We start from the raw sequence: 22,278 nt of genomic DNA, 5'->3' as shown, positions 1-22,278 counted from the left end.
CCATCCTTCGTAAGAGGTACAACAAAATCTAGAAACTGAAGTAATAGTTTTACATTTATCTTCCTACAGAGGAATTGAGAAACACAGAAACCATTAGGATTTTCCCCTAATCTCTCTACAAACGTAATTGCCTGGCTGTTCCTGTGGTATTTCCTGTGAGTTGCAAAATTTGGGGAGGATTTGTGTCACTCTTTTTACAGATTGTTCATTTCATAATTTTCTCTTTTTTCCTCTTAGGTAAACTTGAAGGATTTGAGTTTTTATAAATGAAAACTCTGAAGGTGTTGTTGTAGAGCTTAATTTCCCTTTGGTGACAGGGAACATCTTATCTCTTGGTTCCTTTCTTCTTTCTGTAGAACTTCACATGATTTTCTTAATCAAATGAATAAACGTTAGCCTTTGACTCATCTTGTAAATGCCCTAATCATTTATTTTTGTATTTCCTCTTAGAAAAGTCTTTCAGATTTTAATCTGAAATAATTCCTCTTTAAAATGAGTTATTCTTGTGTTGATAGCATAACATGGTAGTTACAGTACATACATGCTCTATAAACACAGAACTCTTAAATCTGTGACCCATTGTTTTTAAATGAAAATAATCTGTGACTTTGAATTTTTGGAAGGGCAAATCTTCATTTGTATATGACTGATATGAATTACTGTGCAGCGAGTCTGTAGGTGGCCTGGCACAACTTAACACAGTGTTTTTTTTTTTTTACCTTTCCCTGAACTTTCCTTCTGTTGAGATAGATGACTATAGGAGGTAGAAACAAATTGTAATCACATTTACCATTTTTGATGAAATATTTTCATGTTCTTTTATCCCAGTTTGTATTAAGTATACTTTTAAATTGTAAATTATATTTAAAAAATTTAAAAGTGATGTCTATACTTGCCCCTGGTGTCGCTGATTTTCTGTGTGTTTCATACAGGTCAGTATATATATATATTTTAGATGGTAGATATGTGTGTGTGCATGTACCCAAATACATATTTTTACTTTTTTTTTTTTTTGGGAGACAGCATCTTGCTCTGTCGCCCAAGCTGGAGTGCAGTGGCACGATCATAGTTCGCTATAACCTTGAATTCCTGGGATCAAGCGGTCCTCCCACCTCAGTCTCTTGAGTAGCTAGGACGGACTACAGGTACATGCTACCACACCCAGCTAATTTTTTTTTTTTTTTAATATAAATGGGGAAATGGGGTCTTACTGTGTTGCCCAGACTGGCCTCTAGCTCCTGGCCTGACGTGATCCTCCCGCCTCAGCCTCTCAAAGTACTGAGATTACAGGCAGGAGCAGGAGCCACCCTGTCTGGCCAAGATGGTGTGCGTGTGTGTGTATCTATGTATGTATGTGTGTGTATGTATGTGTGTGTATGTATGTGTGTGTGTGTGTGTGTATATATATATATATATATATATTTTTTTTTTTTTTTTTGAGACTGAGTCTCGCTCTCTCCCTCAGGCTGGAGTGCAGTGTCGTGATCTCAGCTCACTGCAAGCTCCGCCTCCTGGGTTCATGCCATTCTTCTGCCCCAGCCTTCCGAGTAGCTGGGACTACAGGCACCTGCCACCATGCCTGGCTAATTTTTTGTAGTTTTAGTGGAGACAGTTTCACCATGTTAGCCAGGATGGTCTCTATCTCCTGACCTTGTGATCTGCCTGCCTCAGCCTCCCAAAGTGCTGGGATTACAGGCGTGAGCCACTGCACTCGGCCGATGGTACATATATTTTTAAAGTTAAAAAAACTTAGTATTGTTCTGTTTTGTAACTTTTTCTTAACGTTTTCCTAACACTATATTTATACTTACAGGAGTTGGTGGCTGGGTCATAGTCCTTCTGGCAAATGATTTTAATTTACTTAACTTTTTCCCTGTTTAAAGACTTTTTCATGTTTTTGAATATTTACTTTTCCATCTTACTGTGTGTGTAGACCTCACACTGTAGTGAAAATCTTCAGGCATTTAGAGTTTTTCTTCATTTCAATTTTTTTTTAGGATAAATTCCCAGGAGTAAGGTCATGAGATACACATAATTCTGTGACTTTTGATACATTGTTTATTTTACTTTGCAAATAGGATTTTAAATAATTTATAGTACTACCATTGTGTATTTGGGTAAATAACTTTTATACAACCTCATCTATGTTGGATCTTGTCTTTTAATTGAAGACAGCTTAATACAGGTTGAGCATCCTAAATCCAAAAATCTGAAATCTGAAATACTCCAAAATTGAAAACTTTTCTGAGTGCCTACATGATGCTCTAAGGAAGTGCACATGGGTGCATTTTGGATTTTGGATATTTGGATTAGGGATACTCAACTGGTTATCCATATGTTCTAAAATCAGAAAAAATTCTGAAATACGAGACACTTCTGGTCCCAGCCGTTTCAGATAGGGGATACTCAACCTGTAGCTGTTAAGTGCTACCTCATTGTTTTAATTAATATTGATTTCCCTGCATGTCTTCATATTTGTATTGTCTTGTGGGATCTGTCATTTATATCTTCTGCTCTTAAATATGCTTTAGAGTTTATTGTTTATTGATTAATGTCTTCTCTTTGTGGTTTCTACTATAAAAAAACGATGTTCCTGATTTCTAAGTTCAAAGGAAGTTAACATTTTAATGTGTATGTGGTCACCAAGAAGGGCTGATCTAATATGCACATTTTCTACCTGGGGAAGAAAAACTACTCTGTTAACAAGTAAGCAAGCTGTCACGAGCCCTTTCAGATGTCGCAGCAATTTGCTGTCCTTGTAGTATGGGTAGATCTGTAACAGCTGTTTTTTTTTTTGTTTTTTTGACCTGATTATTGCTGCACTCTTTATGATGAAAACAATTTACCTCAAAAGTTGACAGGAACACATTTATAACTTGATTCAATGAGAATAGTCAGATTTCTCAAAACAGCTTCCCAGAGCCTTTAACTCTAGGGAACCCCATTTTGCTTGGTTCCTTATGGGAAAGGAGCTAATGAAGTCATCTTACATTCTTGAGAATAGGGTATTTAAAGAACATAGAGTGTCAGGAAAAGGCATTTTGGAAGTAAAGTTATGACAGATAGTTTAAAAACATTATTTCTTTATGCTTACTATTAATTTATGCCTGTTTGCTGAAACCTCATCTACCTCAGTTCATAATCATCCTTTTCATTTCTGAATTTCCATTTTACCCACATTCTCATTCATGTAATAGAGTACTAAATTGTTCTTTTATATATATATATAGAGAGAGAGAGAGAGAGAGAGCGCGAGCTTTTGAGACAGGCTCTCACTCTGATGCCCAGGCTGGCGTGCAGTGACCTCCTGGACTCAAGTGATCCTCCCACTTCAGCTTCCTGGGTAGCTTGGACTGTAGGTTTACGCTACCACTCTTGGCTACCTTTTTGTATTTTTTTTGTAGAGACAGGGTTTTGCCATGTTGCCCCTGCTGGTCTGCTCTCAAATTCCTGGGCTCAAGTGATCCCCCTGCCTCGGCCTGCCAAAGTGCTGGGATTATAGGTGTGAGCCACCATGGCCTGGCCTGAGATTTTTGTATCTCTCACATACTAAGCATACAGTGGGCTCTTTTTTTTTTAATTGATATATTCATATACCATAAAATTCACCCATATAAAATGTACAATTCAGTGGTATTTAGTATATTTGCAAGGTTGCGCTGCTATTACCACTAATTACAGAACATTTTCATCACCTGAGAAAGAAACCCCATGCCTTTTTCAGTCACTCCCTATTCCCCCTTCCTCAGCCCCTGGCAATTATTCATCAACTTTTTGTCTGTATGGATTTGCATGTTCTAGACATTTCATATAAATGGAATTATATGCTATGTGGTCTTTCATGTCTGGCTTCTATCACTTAACGTAATATTTCCAAGGTTTATCCATGCGGTAGTGTGTATCAGTACCTCATTCCTTTTGATGGCTGAAGAATATTCCGTTCTAATATAGTGGACTTTTAAGATGTGCTTCTTAATTGCTTGTTTTTAATCAGTCCTGACTAAATTTGAGGCAAGATAGACAAGAAAAACACTCTCAACAGACATTTGTCTTCCATATCTCACAGTAAGCATCCAGGGAAGGCACAATGTGTATGAATAAAAATGGTATATGGTTATCGTATTTTCATCATTGATTACTTAAAGAATCAATTTTATTGTGTACGTGGTACATTCTAGAAAACTTAAGCGTAGATGAGTTCCTAAAAATTCACATAGTCATCCCACCACCAGGGCATAACTACTGTTAATTTGGTGAATATAGTTTCAGGCTTTTTTCTGTGCCTGTAGATGTGTATGCATAATAGGGTACAGTAAGCACTATTTTATAACAAAACAAACATGTGTAACTGAAATATTTTTAATAAAAATGTTTCATTTTTTGTTCATTGCCTTCAAAAATATTTTCATATCTGATGGAGGAAACTTCTTAGATTTAACAGTTTTATTTTTTATCTTTAAAAATGGTGGATTCTAGGCCAGAATTGTTTTCTGAAGGACTTAGTTGATAGAGTAGCCTAACATTTGTTTTCTAAGTAAAATTTTCAACATGCTGATAAAAACTGCTTCACTAAAATGAAACAAGTGTATTCATTTTTTTATTAGAAAATTCAATTCCTTTTTGACTAATTCTTTTATCATTTTGTAATACAGTAAATTTGTAAAACAAAGATAAAAGGATGGTAGCAATAAAAAGAACATGTGTGCCTGCATTTTCTCATGTTAACATGATAGGTTAGTAAAACCAGCCTCTCTTTCTATTATTTTTCTTATTTTTTTGTTCCTCTTCCAAGTAAAGGAAGGAAAAGGGAATTGATACATATTGGAAAAAAATAACCTTTATAACTTGAGGATATACTTATGTCGGTCATTAGTTTCTTGTCAATACCATTTTCCCTCTCAACTAGGCCATTCCCATCAATTAAAATGATCTGTAAAAACTCTCATCTTGAGATAAAAAGGAAACACTCCTTTTACCAAACTGTGTCTCCTTCCCTAGGTGACTCCATTTTCTCTCCCTTGGGTTAGGCAGAACACACTGGAAGAACTAGTTGTCTATACTCTGCCTCTGCTTCCTTCCCTCAGGTTCTCTAGCCTGTTCCTGCCAGGTCCCTATACCCATGACTCAGTGCTGGTCAAGGCAGTCGGCAGCTTCCACCTTGCCAAGTCTGATTGTACACTTTTGCATCTTCCTCCCTCACACTTTCTTCGCTTGATTTCTGGTGTCCTGCACTCTTCTGGACTTCTTCCTGTCTTTTTTTGGTGGCTCTTTCTCAGTCTTCTTTGCTGGATCCTTGTCCTTCGTGGGATCTCTGGAGGTTGCTTGATTAGCTCAGGACACAGTCCTCAGCGTTCTTTCCTGTCTCTAGCTGGCCCTAGCTGCTCTCATCCAGGCTTAGGTTTTAAATGCCTCTACATGCTCATCTCTTGCTTACTCATCTCAGTCAAACTTGCGTATTAAACAGCCTTCTCATGCCTCCATTTGAATGTTCCATGGGTGTCTCATATTTAACATAGAGGCCTCATCCTGCGGGCCCTTCCCAACCTGTTCCTCCTTCCTCACTTTGTACCTGGTGCGTAGGTAGCAGATCCAGAGTCACTCTTAATTTCCCTCTACTTTCACATCCCACATTCTGTCCACCAAGAGAGTCTTACTGGCTCTACCTTCAAATAATAACGCAAATCCAGCCATTTTCACCACCTTTGCTGTTAACTTGCATTCTGTGTTACCATATCTCATTTTGTGTGTGGCATGTACCTCTTATTTGGACTTTCATGCCTGTCCTCCTGTAGTTTGTTCACATAGTGAGTTTTTTTAATGGCATGAATAGCTACCCTGTTCAAAATCCTCCAGTAACCTCTTATTTTTAAAAATTGAGATATAATTCACATACTATAAAACTAATCATTTTGAAATATACAATTCAATGGTATTTAATGTATTCACAATGTTGTGCAACTATCACCACTAATTCCAGAATATTTCCATCACCCCAAGAAGTAGCCCTGTACCTATTAGCAGTCACTTCCCATTTCCCCTTTCCGCAGCGCCTGACAGCCACTGATCTACTTTCTGTCTTTAACGATTTGCCTCCTGTGGGCTTTTAGATTAAAATCCACAGTCCTCGCTCTCGCCTTAGACAGTGGTTCTCAGGACGTGGTTTCTAGACCAGCAGTATCAACATCATCTGAGGGCTTGTTAGAAATGCAGAATTTTCAGTCTCCATCCCAGATCTATTGATTTAGGAATTCTTGGGGTGGAGCCCAGCAATCTGTGTTTAACAACAACCCTCTGTCCACACCAAAGTTTGGGAACCTCCAGCCTATAAAGACATGCATGATCTGGCTTCTGCTTGCCTCCTTGAATTAACCCTTTCCTCTTGCTCCCTCTGCAGTGACCTTCCTCTTGTGCAAATGTGACAAACTTGTTTCCTTCTCAGGGGCTTTAAATGTGTTGCCTCTGGTTGGCACATTCTTCTCCTAGACCTTAGTTGGGCTGTGTCCTCACTTCCTTCAGATAGTTGCTCGGTTGCTCAAGAGCTCTCTGACTGCATAGTACAGAGAGGAGGGCTCCTGTGCTGGGTGTCTTTTTTTTGCCCCTCTGCATTCACTTTTCAGCTTCCTCCATCCTGCTTTTGTGCCTTAGGAGGTTGACTTCTCTAAATTGCATCAACTGCTTCCCTTGCCATCTGGTAGGTAGTTGGGTTTGTCCAGTGGGGAGTAGTGGATGGACATGAGAGGGAAGGAGCCAGGTTGTGGTGTTTATTTTTTTGGCTTCCTTCCTGTGGGCTGGCTGTGTCCTTCTCCACGTAGCTTTCTTTCTCTCTCTTTGAATTTTGTACTGCCTGTAGTATTAGCTGTTTAGTAAAGATTATTTCTACATTAGAACAGAGACCATATAGTAGATGATCTGTAAATACTGAATGAATGAAAATAATATTGAAACAGAGGTAGAATGACGGTAGCAGAATGTTAGTTGAAGAAATGAGAGGACAACACACACTGTCATTTGAGAGTATATAGCTGTGCTACGTATTACATGCCATACCGTTTAGCACTACCTGCAACAAAACTGACCGTGAAAATAAATCAGAGGTGAGATGATGGATTGTGGGCCAACTGTTGTTCTGAAAGACAGAACTAGAGGCAGTGAAACACTTGGCACCGTGTGGTCCAGATTCAGGAGACTCTTTACCTGTATGCTCTCGAGGAAGGGACTGAATCTTGGTTTTGCCATTTAATAGCTGTGTGACCTGGGTGAGTTACTTAAATCCCTCTGTGCTTCAGTGTTTCCATCTGTAAAATGCAATCACATTTGCAAGATTTAATACGTAGTGTATGCTTGTTACATAGCAGGCACAGTTCTAGGTGCTGAGTATACAACACAGAACGAAGACAAAACCTTTGACTGTATGGAGCTTACTTTCTAGTAGGAAAGGCAGATAATAAAAATGAGTTAAATAAATATACCATATGGCATGTTAGTGACTGTGCTAAGGAGGGAAATAAAGCAGAAGAATGGGCTAGGGTATGTGTGTGTGTGTGTTTGGTGTTGGAATTCTAGGTAGGGTTCCTAGGTAAGGCTTCACTGAGAGAGTGACATCTGAGTAAAGGCGTGATGGAGATGAGGAAGTAAGATTTATGCTGGCATACAAAGAAGAACATTCCAAATAGAGGAACAGCAAGTACAGAGGCTCCCACGTGGGAACATGCCTGGTGTGTTTGACGAACAGCAAAGAGGACGCTGATAGAGCACAGAGTGAGGGGGGATTAGAAGGAGATGGGGGCCAGATCATGACTACAGCAGACCTTGTAAGCTGCTGTAAAAATGTTTACTTTTACTCTAGTACCTAGTAAACATTTACTTTTAAAATAGTAGCTCTTAGGGAACTTTTTTTAAAAAAAATTAATTTTAATTTTAAGTTCCAGGATGCATGTGCAAGACGTGCAGGTTTGTTACATAGGTAAACGTGTGGCTATTGGGGAACTTAAAGACTCGTTTTGAAGATGAGGATGCTGAGTTTCAGAGAGGTGACATTACTTGCCTAAGGTAGTCTAACTAATTATGAAGTGTTCTGGAGTTTGGACCAGATCTCCTGCCTGGGAATCGACAAAAATAGCATGTTGCTGGCCCAGCATTGCATACTGCTGTACAATTACTAAAATCACCACAGAGCTAATCTCCATACATGACAGGTAGAAATGGGGTCAACTCATACATGTACTGTGGATACTGGTGTTAAACCTGTGGGAAAAGTAACCATAAATAGAACACATCTGTCATCATTCTTAATTATACTTTTAAATAAATGAAGCTGTTGGTTTTCCAGAAAGTAGAAGATCAGATCTCTGTTAAAGTGTGGGTAACTGGTTAAATGGAGCATTTCCTAATATTTTCTTTCTATAGAGCACAGCTTAAAGAATAGAGGATAGATCAGAAGAACAGAATTGTACCCTTACCTTCCCATTTCAGTAGGCAAGTAGATCACTTATCTGAGTCTTTTTCTTCATTTATAAAGAGAAAGTAACACCTGCTGTTTATCTGAGAGTTGATGTACGTTTCTGAGATAATGTGTCTGAAAGATGAAGTTTAGGGAGGTAAGGTGCTATCTCACATAATAGGCTTTTATTTGTTGATAAGGTGTGTGTTTAGCATATACTCTGTATTTCCAGTATTTCTGTAACTTAACACCTCTAAGCCTCATGTTTACAATGAAAAGTTACTATTTTCTAAGTGATAAACTTCAAAGCAAGTTTTCCTTTCAGTAGGGAGTATGGAGAGGTAGTATTTAATGCTAAAATGTACATTATTTGTCTCCATCACTGAATATGCTGTATACTTTGGGAGCAGCAGATGAGTGTAATTCTTTGCTTTGTTATTTTTTCCATGATTTAGTCAAGCCTTTATGACTTTTGTGTCATAATTTTGAGTGCTGCCTTGTTGCCTAAGTTGAACCCTAGAACTATGTACCTTTATGTAGTCAAAATGTGAAAAACCTGAGATAATTAGCTTGAAAGCTTCTGAGCTCATACTGGGAAAGTCTACAGTGTTTTTTTGTTTTTTGTTTTCCATTAAAAATTGTTTCAGCAGTGTTCAGTATTTTAATTTTTCTGGATCACCCTCTGTTTTACCTGTTCATGTGAGTTAACAGCTTTGGTTGCAGAATGTGGAGGCTTGGACTGGCTTGAGTGCAAGGGGCCACCCTTTCTCTCATGTGTATCTTCTCTTACTCTGACCAAATCTTGAGGCACTGAGTGTGATGTCTTAGCCAGTTTCCATTGTCATCCCTAACCAGGTGTTGCCTTTTCGCAAACAACGTCTTAATGCAGCTTTCTCCATTTGGGGGTAATGGACAGAGACATTTAAACTGGAAGGGGAGTTGTGTGACTGTTGGTAGGCCCTCCGATTCCTGTGTGATGTCCTCGTGTCATTGTGGTTGTAGTGTATATCCTACTTATTCTGCTTTTTTGCAGTCTTAAAACCCAAACTTTTCCCAGTGCTTAGCATAATTTCATTAATCATTTTAAAAGACTAAACTTGTCCCTCAAGTTTATGTTCCATAGGTTATGCATTCTTTCTTTGATTGGAATTATTTTCACAGGATGTATTCTCACTGTGAGGCAATGCTTTCAAATAATTATTATTTTTTAATCCTGATACATACTGATTTGCATGGAGTTACTCATTGAATTTAATAAACATAGGGGCTTACTAATTTGCATCACCATCAAAAATTTGTTTCCTGTTTTACTTAGTTTCTTCAGCATTGGAAATTAACAAGTTTTTTTTTTGTAATTTAATAGGTGTGAAAACTTTAATTCTTTAGTAGCAGTGTTTCTAAGATACAGCATCTTTTTTTACTAGGAGAACGATTGTTAAGATTGTTAGTAAGGTTTTTTTTTTTTTTTTTTGAGTCAAGGTCTCACCCAGGCTGGAGTGCAGTGGTGCAGTTGCTTCTCACTATAAGTATGACCTGCTGGGCTCAAGCAGTCTTCCCCACTCAGCCTTCCAAGTAGCAGGGACCACAGGCATGTGCCACCATGTCTGGCTGATTTTCTTTTAATTTTTGGTAGAAGTGCAGTGTTGCTTCCTTGCCCAGACTGGTCTTAAACTCCTGGACGCATGTGGTCTTCCCAACTTGGCCTCCCAGAGTGTTGGGATTACAGGTGTAGGCCACTACACCCAGCCTATTAGTGAGTTTTAAATGTAAACCTTCTGTTGGTCTCAGTGTTTATATACAAGGTCATGTAGGTGTTAGCATAACAGCTACTCATTTCTACTTAGACTTTGTTAATGAAATCTTACATTTCAAAGTAGGTATTTAATTTGCTTAAAACATTTTAGAAGTACAATTTTTTGGCTGGGCACAGTGGCTCATGCCTATAATCCCAGCACTTTGGGAGGCCAAGGCGGTGGATCACCTGAAGTCAGGAGTTTGAAACCAGCCTGGCCAACATAATGAAACCCCGTCTCTACTAAAAATACAAAAATTAGCTGGATGTGGCATGGTGTGGTGTGGCATGGCATGAGCCTGTAATCCCAGCTACTCGGGAGGCTGAGACAGGAGAATCACTTGAACTCGGGAGGCGTAGGTCGCAGTGAGCCGAGATCATGCCATATACTCCAGCGTGGGAGACAGTGAGACTCTGTCTCAAAAAAAAAAAAAAAAGTACAGTTTTTTGAATAGGTAATATATGCACATTATATAAAGATGAGGTTTATACAGCCCCACAAGCTCTGTTCCCATCCCCCTCCCACTTCAGAAGCAGCATGTTATGTTCTTATGTGGCCTTCCAAAAAAGAGACTATGCATAAATAAGTATATATGGATGAGGTTATCTCATCAACCTTTACAGGATTAACAGGAAGATATACTTGTGATATGGGTCCAGCATATATAAGTATTTGGCAAACAACGTGAATAAAACTGGCAAAAACAGATTTAATTTGAACTGGTGTGACTGTATTCCAGGGTCACCAAGGGTTCTAGAACTACTGCCCATGGTAGAGGCTGGGCTCCAGGTCTCCCTCAACCCCCATTCAACACCTCATCTTTGGCCGGGTGACAGCCAGACTGTTCTGTTGTACATTTGCACTTCCAACTGAGATTTTGTTTGGAGAAAGGAATTTAAGGTGAATACCGCATTAGACAGACAGTACCAGTAACTGTCTTAATTTTCTCTCTTAATTTTTAGATGTTTCTCACCGTGTATCTCAGTAACAATGAGCAGCACTTCACAGAAGTTCCAGTAACTCCAGAAACAATATGCAGAGATGTGGTGGATCTGTGCAAAGAACCCGGAGAGAGTGATTGCCATTTGGCTGAAGTGTGGTGTGGCTCTGGTGAGAGACGCTGACGGCCTCGTGCTTCAGTTCTTCTGTCTTCTATTAATGTTGGTTTGTAGATGTGGCACTGTGTGAGTACTCATGTTTCTCCGGGGAGAAACTGTAGAATAGCATGTCTGACAGAACATAGTGTTCCTGATCCAGCTTTGGTATGCTACATGAAGTCTTTTTGCTGTTTTCTTTTTCTGCAATAAAATGGAGACACCACAATATAAAATATAAAAGGTCATCTGGGATGTTGTGGTCCAATGGATAGTGCTCAACAGTGTCTTTGTATGTGTAAACTTTACTTAATTAGAAATTTGAGTCATCCTAATTGGTTTGCCCTTTCTCAATTTCTGTAAGTTTTTAGAGGAAACTGCTCAGTGTTGAGGAACTGTAGTGGCAGACAGCAGTGGTGAACTCATGGGCATTATTGTAAGCCTTGAAATCAATCCCTCTGTATGGTTCTTTGGAGCTCTAATATGGGATAACCTGGTTTCTTTTTGGCTCCATAGGAGTTGGTAGATGTGGGAGTAGTTTTTCATCATTTCTGCCTTGTTCCTACACAGGCTGGGTGAACTCCTGCTGGTTTCCTTTTTCACCTCTGGGGATGCCAGATGTCCCCAGAGCAAGTTACACACTGTGTTAATTGAGTTCATGCCATTCATGATAGCTAACTTCAGCTGAGCTCCTCCCCCTTCTTTTCAGGCAAGTCCTTTTATTCATCTTTGGTTGACTTTTCTACAATTGGATGTTCTAGAAGGTCTTCTGCAGTCTCTCCAAATTACTTTCTTTTCTCTTTACGTAGGAACCAGATTAGAACAATCACATGAAGAAACCCAAGGGATCTTTTGAAAACGAAAATCAGATAATTTCACTTTCCTGCTTAAAACTAGCGACTTCTCCACTTAGAATAAAATCCAAACTTTTAATATGAGGTTGTGAAGTTCTGTAGATTTAGTCTTTGCCCTTATCTGGTACCATTTTCTTCTCTGCTTCTTCCTGCAGCTTTGAAAATATTTCTTGAATATGCTAAGCTCATTCCCACCTTAGAGTCATTGGTGATAGCCATTCCCACTGTTTGTATTTCTCTGTCTCCAGATACTGTCATTGCTGGTTCCTTCTGGATTGCAGCTAAAATGTTAACCTCCTTGGAGAGGCTTTTCCTGAGCACCCTGCCAAAAGTAGCCATGAAGTTAGTTCTCAGTTATATCATCCTGATGTAGTCCTCTGCAGAAGGTGCATCACTCTGACTTTGTGTGTGTTATCCTGATAGCCCCAAACATATGCACTAGAATGTAAACTATTTAAGGATAGAGACCTTGTTTATCTTGTTCATTGCTGTATCCCCAGCTCAAGGGGAGTGCCTTTTACCTAGCAGGTGCTGTAGAAATAGTTTTGGAATGAGGAAATGTACTTCTAGCTGCTTCTGGTAACTTCCTTGCATTCAGCAAATTACCTTGCTTTATTCTTTACTGAGATAATCGAAACCATCCATTGTGTGCTTCCTCAGTTTTCTTACTCTGTACCTTAGAGTCCCTCTGTGTGTCTCCCTTTTTTTCTCATTTTCATAGAGGAAGAAGCGTGCATTCTTTGCTGGTGCTATACTCTGTTCCTTGACACTTTTGATCCCACTTATTTCTCTTGCTCACTTGAATTTAATAACCTTTACTATGTGATGATGACATGTAAAGGCTTTTCTTTCTTACAACCTTTTTTTTTTTTTTGAGACGGAGTTTCACTCTTGTTGCCCAGGCTGGAGTGCAATGGCGCGATCTCGGCTCACTGCAACCTCCGCCTCCCAGGTTCAAGCGATTCTCCTGCCTCAGCCTCCCGAGTAGCTGGGATTACAGGCATGTGCCACCATGCCCAGCTAATTTTGTATTTTTAGTGGAGACGGGCTTTCTTCATGTTGTTCAGGCAGGTCTCGAACTCCTGACAGTGATCCGCCTGCCTTGGCCTCCCAAAGTGCTGGGATTACAGGAGTGAGTCACCACACCTGGCACAACTTTTTAATTAAAAAAACTTTTGGCTGGACACGATGGCTCACGCCTATAATCCCAGCACTTTGGGAGGCCAAGGAGGGTTGATCACCTGAGGTTAGGAGTTTGAGACCAGCCTGGCCAACATGGTGAAATCCCGCCTCTACTAAAATAAAATACAAAAATTAGCCAGGTATGATGGCGGGCACCTGTAATCCCAGCTATTGGGGAGGCTGAGGCAGGAGAATCCCATGAACTTGGGAGGCAGAGGTTGCAGTGAGCCGAGGTCGCGCAACTCCACTCCACTCCAGCCTGGGTGACAGAGCAAGATTCTGTCTCAAAAAAGAAAAAAAATTTATTTTTAAATGACAACACCGATACGTGTTCTAGATTTTTTTGTTTTGTTTTTCTTTTCTTTTTTCTTTTTTTTTTTTGAGATGGAGTCTCGCTCTGTCACCAGGCTGGAGTGCAGTGGCACGATCTCGGCCCACTGCAACCTCCGCCTCCTGGATTCAAGTGATTCTTGTGCCTCAACCTCCTGAGTAGTTGGGATTACAGGCACGCGCCACCACACCAGCTAGTTTTTTTTGTATTTTTAGTAGAGATAGGGTTTCATCATGTTGGCCAGGATGGTCTTGATCTCCTGACCTCGTGATCCGCCCGTCTTGGCCTCCCAGAGTGCTGGGATTACAGGCGTGAGCCACTGCGCTCAGCTCTAGTTTTCAAAAAAGGAAGTAATATAAACAGAATGGATGTCTCTCTCCTAAGCAATTCCTTTCGTCTCTTGATGTAATCACTTTAGCCAGATAATTTCTCAGACCTTTTCTCTGCAATTTGTAAGTAACTGTAGAAATATTTTTGTGTTGTTTCTATATATTTTCTTTATGTAAGCAGTAGCATACATATCAGTGTTCTCCAATTTACTATTTTACCTTACAACATAGCTTGTGGATCTTTCCTTTTCAGATTAGTATGTGTAAATCTATATCTTTTTTTTTTTTTTGAGACGGAGTCTCACTCTGTTGCCCATGCTGGGGTGCAGTGGCACCGTCTTGGCTCACTGCCACCTCTGCCTCCCAGGTTCAAGCGATTCTGCTGCCTCAGCCCCCTGAGTATCTGGAACTACAGGCACCCACCACCACACCCAGCTAATTTTTATATTTTTAGTAGAGATGGAGTTTCACCATGTTGGCCAGGCTGGTCTTGAACTCCTGACCTCAAGTGATACACCAGCCTCAGCCTCCCAAAGTGCTGGGATTATAGACATGAGCCACCATGTTATTTTTAAATTATCACATAATTTCCCCCAGTATGCATAAACTACAGTTGAGCTAACAATTGCTTTATTTACAAACATTTAAATTAATTATCTTGTTTTAATAAGTGCTGAGTAAAAATCCTTTTAGGAACAACTTCTGATCCTATGCAAGCATTTCTCTAAAGGGTGGATGCCAAAAATGGAATTCCTTGGTTAAAAGTTCATAACATTTTTTTAATTTTCAAAAAAAATTTTTTTCTTCTCCTTTAGTCCCCTCCCCCTCCTCTCCCTCTCCTCCTCACCATCCTCCTCTCCCTCTCCCTCCTACTCATGCAGTTACTGATGTGAAATATTTTATTTTTTTATTGAGACAAGGTCTTGCTGTGTCGCCCAGGCTGGAGTGCAGTGTGGTGCAGTCTTGGCTTGCTGCAGCCTTGACCTCCTAGGCTTAAGTGATCCTCTCACCTCAGCCTGCTGAGTAGTTGGGACTACAGGAATGTGCCACCACACCCAGCTAATTTTTCTGTTTTTTGTAAAGATGGGGTTTTGCTATTTGCCTAGGCTGGTCTGGAACTCCTGGGCTTAAGTGATCCTCCAGCCTCAGCCTTCTAAAGTGTTGAGATTACAGGCGTAAGCCACTGTGCCTGGCCAGGCCACACATTTTTAAATTTTTTTTTAAATTTTATTGTTTATATTCAAGGTATACAACATGATGTTATGGGATACTTATAGGTAGTAAACAGGTTACTGTCATGAACCAAATTAACATAAAGTTTTGCACATTTGAAAATGTAATATATATTGTCAAATGTTCTTCGGTAAAGGTTATATCAGTTCATACCCTTTCCAGTTATTTCTAGATGTATTCCTCATCAAGTTATAATATTTTAACTTTTACTAAACTGATAGCTGAAAAGTTGACTTTTGTTTAAATTTGCATATTACTGATTTCAAATGTGGTTGCCTGTTTTTTCATTTGTTCATTGGCCATTGGCTTTTTGGTTTTTGAAATTGTTTCTTTATATCCTTTGCTCATGTTTACTCTGGCTTTTTCCCTTCCCTCTTGATTTGAAGGCATTGAAAAACCATTCAGGATCTCAGGCCTATATGTGTGTTATTAAAAAAAAAATTTCTTACTCCAAAGCTGTAACTTAATTCTCTAAGTGTTAAGCCTTTCTTCTCCTCTCTTGTCTTCCTCTTCTTTCCTTTTCCATTTCCTCACTACCCACTTGTGCATTTGCTTAGTGGATATTTCTTGGATGCCTGTTACGTGCTAGGGACTGCACTTGATGGAGAGGGATAGAGAGATGAAAGTTGCCTTCAGGTATCTTACAGGGCACAAAGAAAAACGAAGTATCCACAGACATTTATAATACAATGTGATAGTTGCAGTAATAGATGTGTTTCATCTGCAGGAAAAAAGGGTGCTGGGGGGCGGATGATGCATGATAGGAATGGCTTGTTCAGAGTCATATAGGCAGGAATGCCAAGGAGATACAGTCGTGTGTCACTTAATGATGGTGACATGTGCTGAGACATTTGTCATTAGGTGATTTTGTTGTTGTGTGAACATCATAGAGTATACTTATGCAAATCTAGATGGTATAGCCTACTACACACCTAGGCTATACGGTATATAGCCTATCACTCCTAGGCTACAAACCTGTACAACATGTTACTGTATTGAATACTGTAGGCAGTTATAACACAGTGGTATTTGTGTATCTAAACATGTTTAAACATAGGGAAAGGTACAGTAAAAATATGGCCTTACAATCTTATGGGACCACTGTCAACATGCAGTGCATGACCGTAGGTGTGGTTGGCGCACAGGTGTTAGTAGGGAGCTTTGAGAGCCTTTGAAGTGTCTGTTTCAGTTTATGCAGGCCTATGCCTGATCTTTTGCCATCATAGGCCCATTGGGATGTCAACCTGGAGCTTATGAGAAAGTCCATATCCTTCTGGGGCAGTCCGGCGTGGATTGCAAGCTACTTTACTTCCTTTGAGTTGTCTCTTTGCTCCTGAAACCTGGAGATTTTACTTGTTTTGAGTACAGCTTGTGTGTGTGTATTTTGTAGGGGTAGATGGAAGGGCTACTCAGAATTTCTTCTGGAGGGTTTCTCTCTAACTATGGTATATCCTTTTTGGGGGGTCTTAGAATATGTGTGGTTTATAAAAGGGGATGATCTGTGTCAACTCTCAGTATGTTATGTGACTGGAAGTAGAACCAGAACCGCACTTTGTTGCAGCCAAGCAGGTGAAGTTCAGGGTTGGTTCACCAAATTGGCTGCTTGAATTGAATTGAATGCTTGCCTGCTCTGTTCTCTCCCATGTTTATTTAAGGTGTTGATTACTAATAAATGTGTTGAGTTTTCTTAGGGTATTTCAACATTCTTATATTTAAAAATTATGTTGACATTACTGGAGTTTCGTTGATTTTAAGCAGTTGCTGCCTCAAACAGTATGTCTTGTTTTTATATCCAGATCCCTTGAGATTGGAAGATTTTTTTAGGACAGCTTGAGATATATTGTTTCTCCTGAGGCTTCTATTTTTACTGCGTATTTAGGTGTGCCCTTCTTTTTTTTTCCAGAAAAATTCTGACACTGGTATTCTCACTGGAAGAAGGGCAAATATAGATACATTTTACAGCAGTAAATAGACTTTTATTTGGAAATGGATAGGTCTGATTTTTTTAAACATTGTTTGTAAAATTATAATTTAAAAATAGCCTGTATTGAAAACTACAATTAAAAAAAAAAAGACTAGGCTATTTAGAAAGTTGCTTTTTAATTTTTTTGTATATTCAGAGAATCATGAACATTAGTGTTAGAAGGGACTGTCTGATCTAATATAGATTTTACAGAAACTTTTGGAACTACAGAAGTTAAATGGCCAGGCGCGGTGGCTTACGCCTGTAATCCCAGCACTTTGGGAGCCCGAGACGGGTGGATCACGAGGTCAGGAGATCGAGACCATCCTGGCTAACACGGCGAAACCCTGTCTCTACTAAAAATACAAAAAAATTAGCCGGGCGAGGTGGCGGGCGCCTGTAGTCCCAGCTGCTCAGGAGGCTGAGGCAGGAGAATGGTGTGAACCCGGGAGGCAGAGCTTGCAGTGAGCCGAGATCACGCCACTGCACTCCAGCCTGGGCGACTGAGCAAGACTCCGTCTCCAAAAAGAAAAAAAGAAGTTAAATGGCATGCCTGTGGCCAGCATGGAGCCCACTGGATTAGACTACTGAGCTCCCGACAGCTGGCAGAGATGCATTGCCCTTTCTAGTATTCCACCCTGGTTTGACTCTGATCGTGTGTGTGGAAAATCTGTGTTACTTCATTTTCTAAGACGTGTTTTAATGAAAAAAATTTACCTGAGATACTAAGCATTTGGTGTATCTATAATGTATAATTTGCATGAAGGATAGATGGTGAATGATATGTTTATCTTTCTTTTACCTGAAAATAATGTGGTTTCTACTCATTTGCTTTAGAACGTCCAGTTGCAGATAATGAGCGAATGTTTGATATTCTTCAGCGATTCGGAAGTCAGAGGAACGAAGCTCGCTTCTTCCTTCGTCATGAACACCCCCCTGGCAGGGACATTGGTAGGTAGTGCTCTGTGAATCGTGACAGATATTTAAGCTTTTATTTTGTGCTGGTAGCGCATGATGAGAAGCCAGGTAATTTGAGAGGTGAAGGAGAGGTTAGAAAATGTAAACAGTGGAAATAAGATGAAGAGAAGTTTGACTATAGTTTTTTAATGCGGGTGGGAAGGAGTCATTAGAGTAGGGGTTTGAAACTCTTAAGAAAGAGAATACTTGTTAGTCAGGGTCCCTGATTAGGTCCTTCGATAGCCCTGAGGCAGAAAGTCCTCTTAGACAAGAGGAAGGATCCCTCTTCCATAATAACAGGACAGAAATAAAACTGTGGCAGATGTGGCTAAATTTGTGCATTTTGTGGGAGTAAGTTGAGGGATTTCTCATCTAAAAACATTTGTTTTCTCTGAGGTAGGAGTGATGATGGAGGTGGTTGGGAAGTTTGAGCTGTTTTGGAGATTAGGAGAGAAGGCTTACTAGGGAAGCCAGGCTGCTGGGAGCCATTGAGGCCAGTTGAGATGAGAGACCATGAGACCATACATGATTTTTCTCCAGTGGTGGTCTACAGCCCAGGTAGGTTGTAAGAAGAGAAGAAACCAAAGATATCTAGACAAATTCTTTCTAGGCAATTGTCTAGAAAACCCAAGGTTTCTAGACAAATTCAATGGAAGGTCAGTGATACTTCAGCTGGGTGGGGAAGAAGTAAAGACAGGAGGGACTTTGGGGAAAGAGTAGACAGAGTTAAGAGGCTGTGAGTCTCAGATGAAAGAACAGGTGTCGTGAGAGGAAATGAGTGAGACAGGCAGATTGAAAGGAAATAGTGTTCAAAAAACAGAAGGTTTGGATTGAAAATTTCGGAGGTAGAGGGTGTCTAGTGTTGTGGTCCCAGGTGGGGCCCTGAAATGAACCTGAATTAGAGTGGAGACGAGAAAACTAGAACTGAGAGGCTAGCATTTGGGCAGTAACGTCATCCAGAATGAAGGCAGAACTTGGAGGTGGAGAGAACAAGGGAGTCAACTGGTCACATTGTTAGTAACCAGGATTGTGACCAGAGTTTATAGATGACTGTAAGGGGAGGGTGGAGGAGAGTGTGGGTGGGAAGCAGCAGTAGACACTGGGGACACAGCCATCCCTGTGACCCAGCAGTCTTGTAGGATGTGGGAGAACAAGCAGGATTATTGGACGTTATAAAAGCTCAGTTTTGGCTGAACGTGGTGGTTCATGCCTGTAATCCCAGCACTTCGGAAGGCCGAGGTGGGAGAATCACGAGGTCAGGAGATCTAGACAGACCATGCTGGCCAACATGACGAAACCTCGTCTCTACTAAAAATAAAAAAATTAGCTGGACATGGGACCTGTGATCCCAGCTACTCAGGATGCTGAGGCAGGAGAATCGCTTGAATCAGGGAGTTGGAGGTTGCAGTGAGCCGAGATGGCACCACTGTACTCCAGCCTGGCGACAGAGCAAGACTCGTCTGAAACAACAACAACAACAAAACCAAAATTAGCTGGGCGCCTGTAATCCCAGCTACTTGGGAGGCTGAAGCAGAAGAATCGCTTGAACCTGGGAGGCGGAGGTTGCAGTGAGCTGAGATCATTTGCACTCTAGCCTGGGCAACAAAGCAAGACTCTGTCTCCAAAAAAAAAAAAGCTCAGTTTCGTTAACTAACTGTTGCATTAACACAAGTGTCTGTATGGTACCTGACTACTGGGAATGATTAAATTTAGAGTATGGGTTAGCTGAGGGGCAGAATTGACTTAGTTTGGCCCCTTCTAACCTACAGATGAGAAATGCTGATACTTAGGGGTTAAGTGACTTGTCAGAGGCCACACACCTAGAGGCAGAGCCAGGAGTGGAACCTGAATCACCTCAGCCAAGCTACCTGGTTGCCTTTCGGTATCACTGGTGTCTAATTTTATTTTAAGTAAACATGTATTTTTTTCTGTAGGCTTTTTTTTTTTTTTTTTTTTTCTGTAGGCTTTTTTTTTTTTTTTGTAGTTTTATATTGGTATTTGTATCTTATTTTTAATTTTGTTCTCTGTTTACATCGCATGCACTCTTTTCTAATTAGTTGAATTTTACCCATTCATCTACCTGTTCAAATATCTTGCTGTCTAGTACTGGATAAATTATTGAATAGTCTCTCAATAGTGAATATGCAGTTTCAGTGTCTGTAATGTGAGAATTATAATCTGAAGATAAAGGAGCTGTTTTCACATTGTCACAAAACACCAGTGCCACATAGTGTTGAAATTGGGATAAAACAGTATTGTTTTTCAGTCTCCTTTATTAAGGTGTGAACTTACTCTTTTTGGCCTAGACCTCTCGATTAAGGATTACGAGACTGTCACCATATTCTTTTTCCAGTTCAATTAGGGCCTGTGACCCAGAATGTATATGAAATTATGTTTAAGGCTCTTGCTGCTTTCTTTAATTAGGTAACTGATTATACAAAGGAGAAGCTAGTTAAGTGCTCTCTCTTTAAGACAGCAAAGAAAGCAATTATTCTGAAATTATAGAAGTTTTTTTTTTCCTTACAGAAATATTGTGGCAGATTACCTGAGCTATTTTGTCAGATAATTGAGCTGCATTTTAAAAATAAAAGCTGATTGTATTAGAATTAGTTGTAAGTGTAATACTTGGCTCTGAGTAGACGTGTTTGTTTTTTGTTTATTAGCAATGGGAATTTGTGCTAAGATTCCTGACAGTTATAATAGACATTTTACTTAAGTTTCTTGGGAGGTAATTTGATAATTTTTTTAATTTCTGGGAAGTACAGGTATGAGCTTAATTTAATGTATTTTTAAAATTCTCTGTTGGTATTTTTGCTTCTTATAATGTATTAGTTTAAGATGTTTCCTTTTATGATACATTAAGTGGTACTGAAAGACCCATGTATTTTGACTTTAAAAATTCTTTTTAGCCAAAAAAGCAGAATATATAGTGTTTCCGGATAGTTCCTTCACAAACTTAAACAAATATTTTGCTTAAATAAATGTAGAAGTACTTCATAGTACTTACAAATTACCACAAAATGTTTGCAGTAAACCAAATAATTAAGATACTACTTGTTCCATTTTTAAGTGCTTTCTTCTCATAATAATTTAAAAATATTGTTAGTGAGTACAAGGATGCATTGATGTAATTTTCAACTATTTCAGTGAAGCTTTTTTTGATGTAACTACTGAGTAGCTAAATAGATGACTAGGAAGAGCAACTATCAGCAAATGGTATGAATTACTCATAGTCAGAAGTACATTAAGTTTGTTAAGTTTTCCTCCTTTGGTATGTGAATCAGACAGGTTTCCTAATGACTAGGTGGCATGTGATACTTAGTAGTGCTACGTATTCACTGTTCCATGAAATTAATTTTGCAAAACACAGTGAGTTATGAGACCTTAAGTCCATTGCTATTAGAAAGTATTTTGTTTTAAGAATACATTCAACTTAAAATATCAAACAGCAGTAATGACAGAACTTGGAAATGAACTGGTTCTTAAAATATCTGTTAGCTCTAGTGTTAATGCATAATTTTTGGATTTTGTCCTTAGTGAGTGGACCAAGATCTCAGGATCCAAGTTTAAAAAGAAATGGTGTAAAAGTTCCTGGTGAATATCGAAGAAAGGAGAATGGTGTAAGTTGTTTTTATCCATACTACATATACCACAGTCTATGTATTTTTTAACTTCAAATCTTATTCATTATTACTATGTTATTCAATGGGCTAAGGATGGCTCCTTTTTAAAGGTTATTTTAAATTTGTTTTATAGGAACTATTAATTGTAATGATCTCTTTATGGCTGACTATTGGAAGAAATTGTGTGTTTAATGTGACACAAATTCAGAACAAAATAAATGCTGAACAAGTTTGAGGAAGTATTTCTTATTTGGTGATTTTATTTGTTGCTATCATCACTTTATTAAAAATGGAAAATTGGCCGGGTGCGGTGGCTCACGCCTGTAATCCCAGCACTTTGGGAGGCTGAGGTGGGTGAATCTCCTGAAGTCAGGAGTTTGAGACCAGCCTAACCAACATGGAGAAACCCCGTCTCTACTAAAAATACAAAATTAGCCAGGCGTGGTGGTACATGCCTGTAATCCCAGCTACTCAGGAGG

The 22,278-nt window shown here is 39.5% G+C and overlaps 1 protein-coding gene across 1 annotated transcript in view; it reads left to right on the top strand.

Annotated features, from left to right (window-relative positions):
• The first annotated feature begins 6,505 nt into the window (after positions 1-6,505).
• Positions 6,506-22,278, top strand: part of TP53BP2 (tumor protein p53 binding protein 2) — a 46,653-nt gene continuing 30,880 nt past the window's right edge. The window contains exons 1-4 of the mRNA XM_011929495.1: positions 6,506-6,691; positions 11,196-11,343; positions 18,057-18,170; positions 21,714-21,796. Of these exons, the coding sequence (XP_011784885.1) occupies positions 11,196-11,343; positions 18,057-18,170; positions 21,714-21,796 (345 nt within the window). The 5' untranslated portion in view covers positions 6,506-6,691. The remainder of the gene's footprint in view (positions 6,692-11,195; positions 11,344-18,056; positions 18,171-21,713; positions 21,797-22,278) is intronic.

The sequence above is a fragment of the Colobus angolensis genome, unplaced genomic scaffold (genome assembly GCF_000951035.1).
Source record: "Colobus angolensis palliatus isolate OR3802 unplaced genomic scaffold, Cang.pa_1.0 Scaffold81, whole genome shotgun sequence".
NCBI lineage: Eukaryota > Metazoa > Chordata > Mammalia > Primates > Cercopithecidae > Colobus > Colobus angolensis.
Note: the sequence above shows the minus strand (reverse complement) of the source record. Positions and strands in the feature narration are given on the sequence as shown.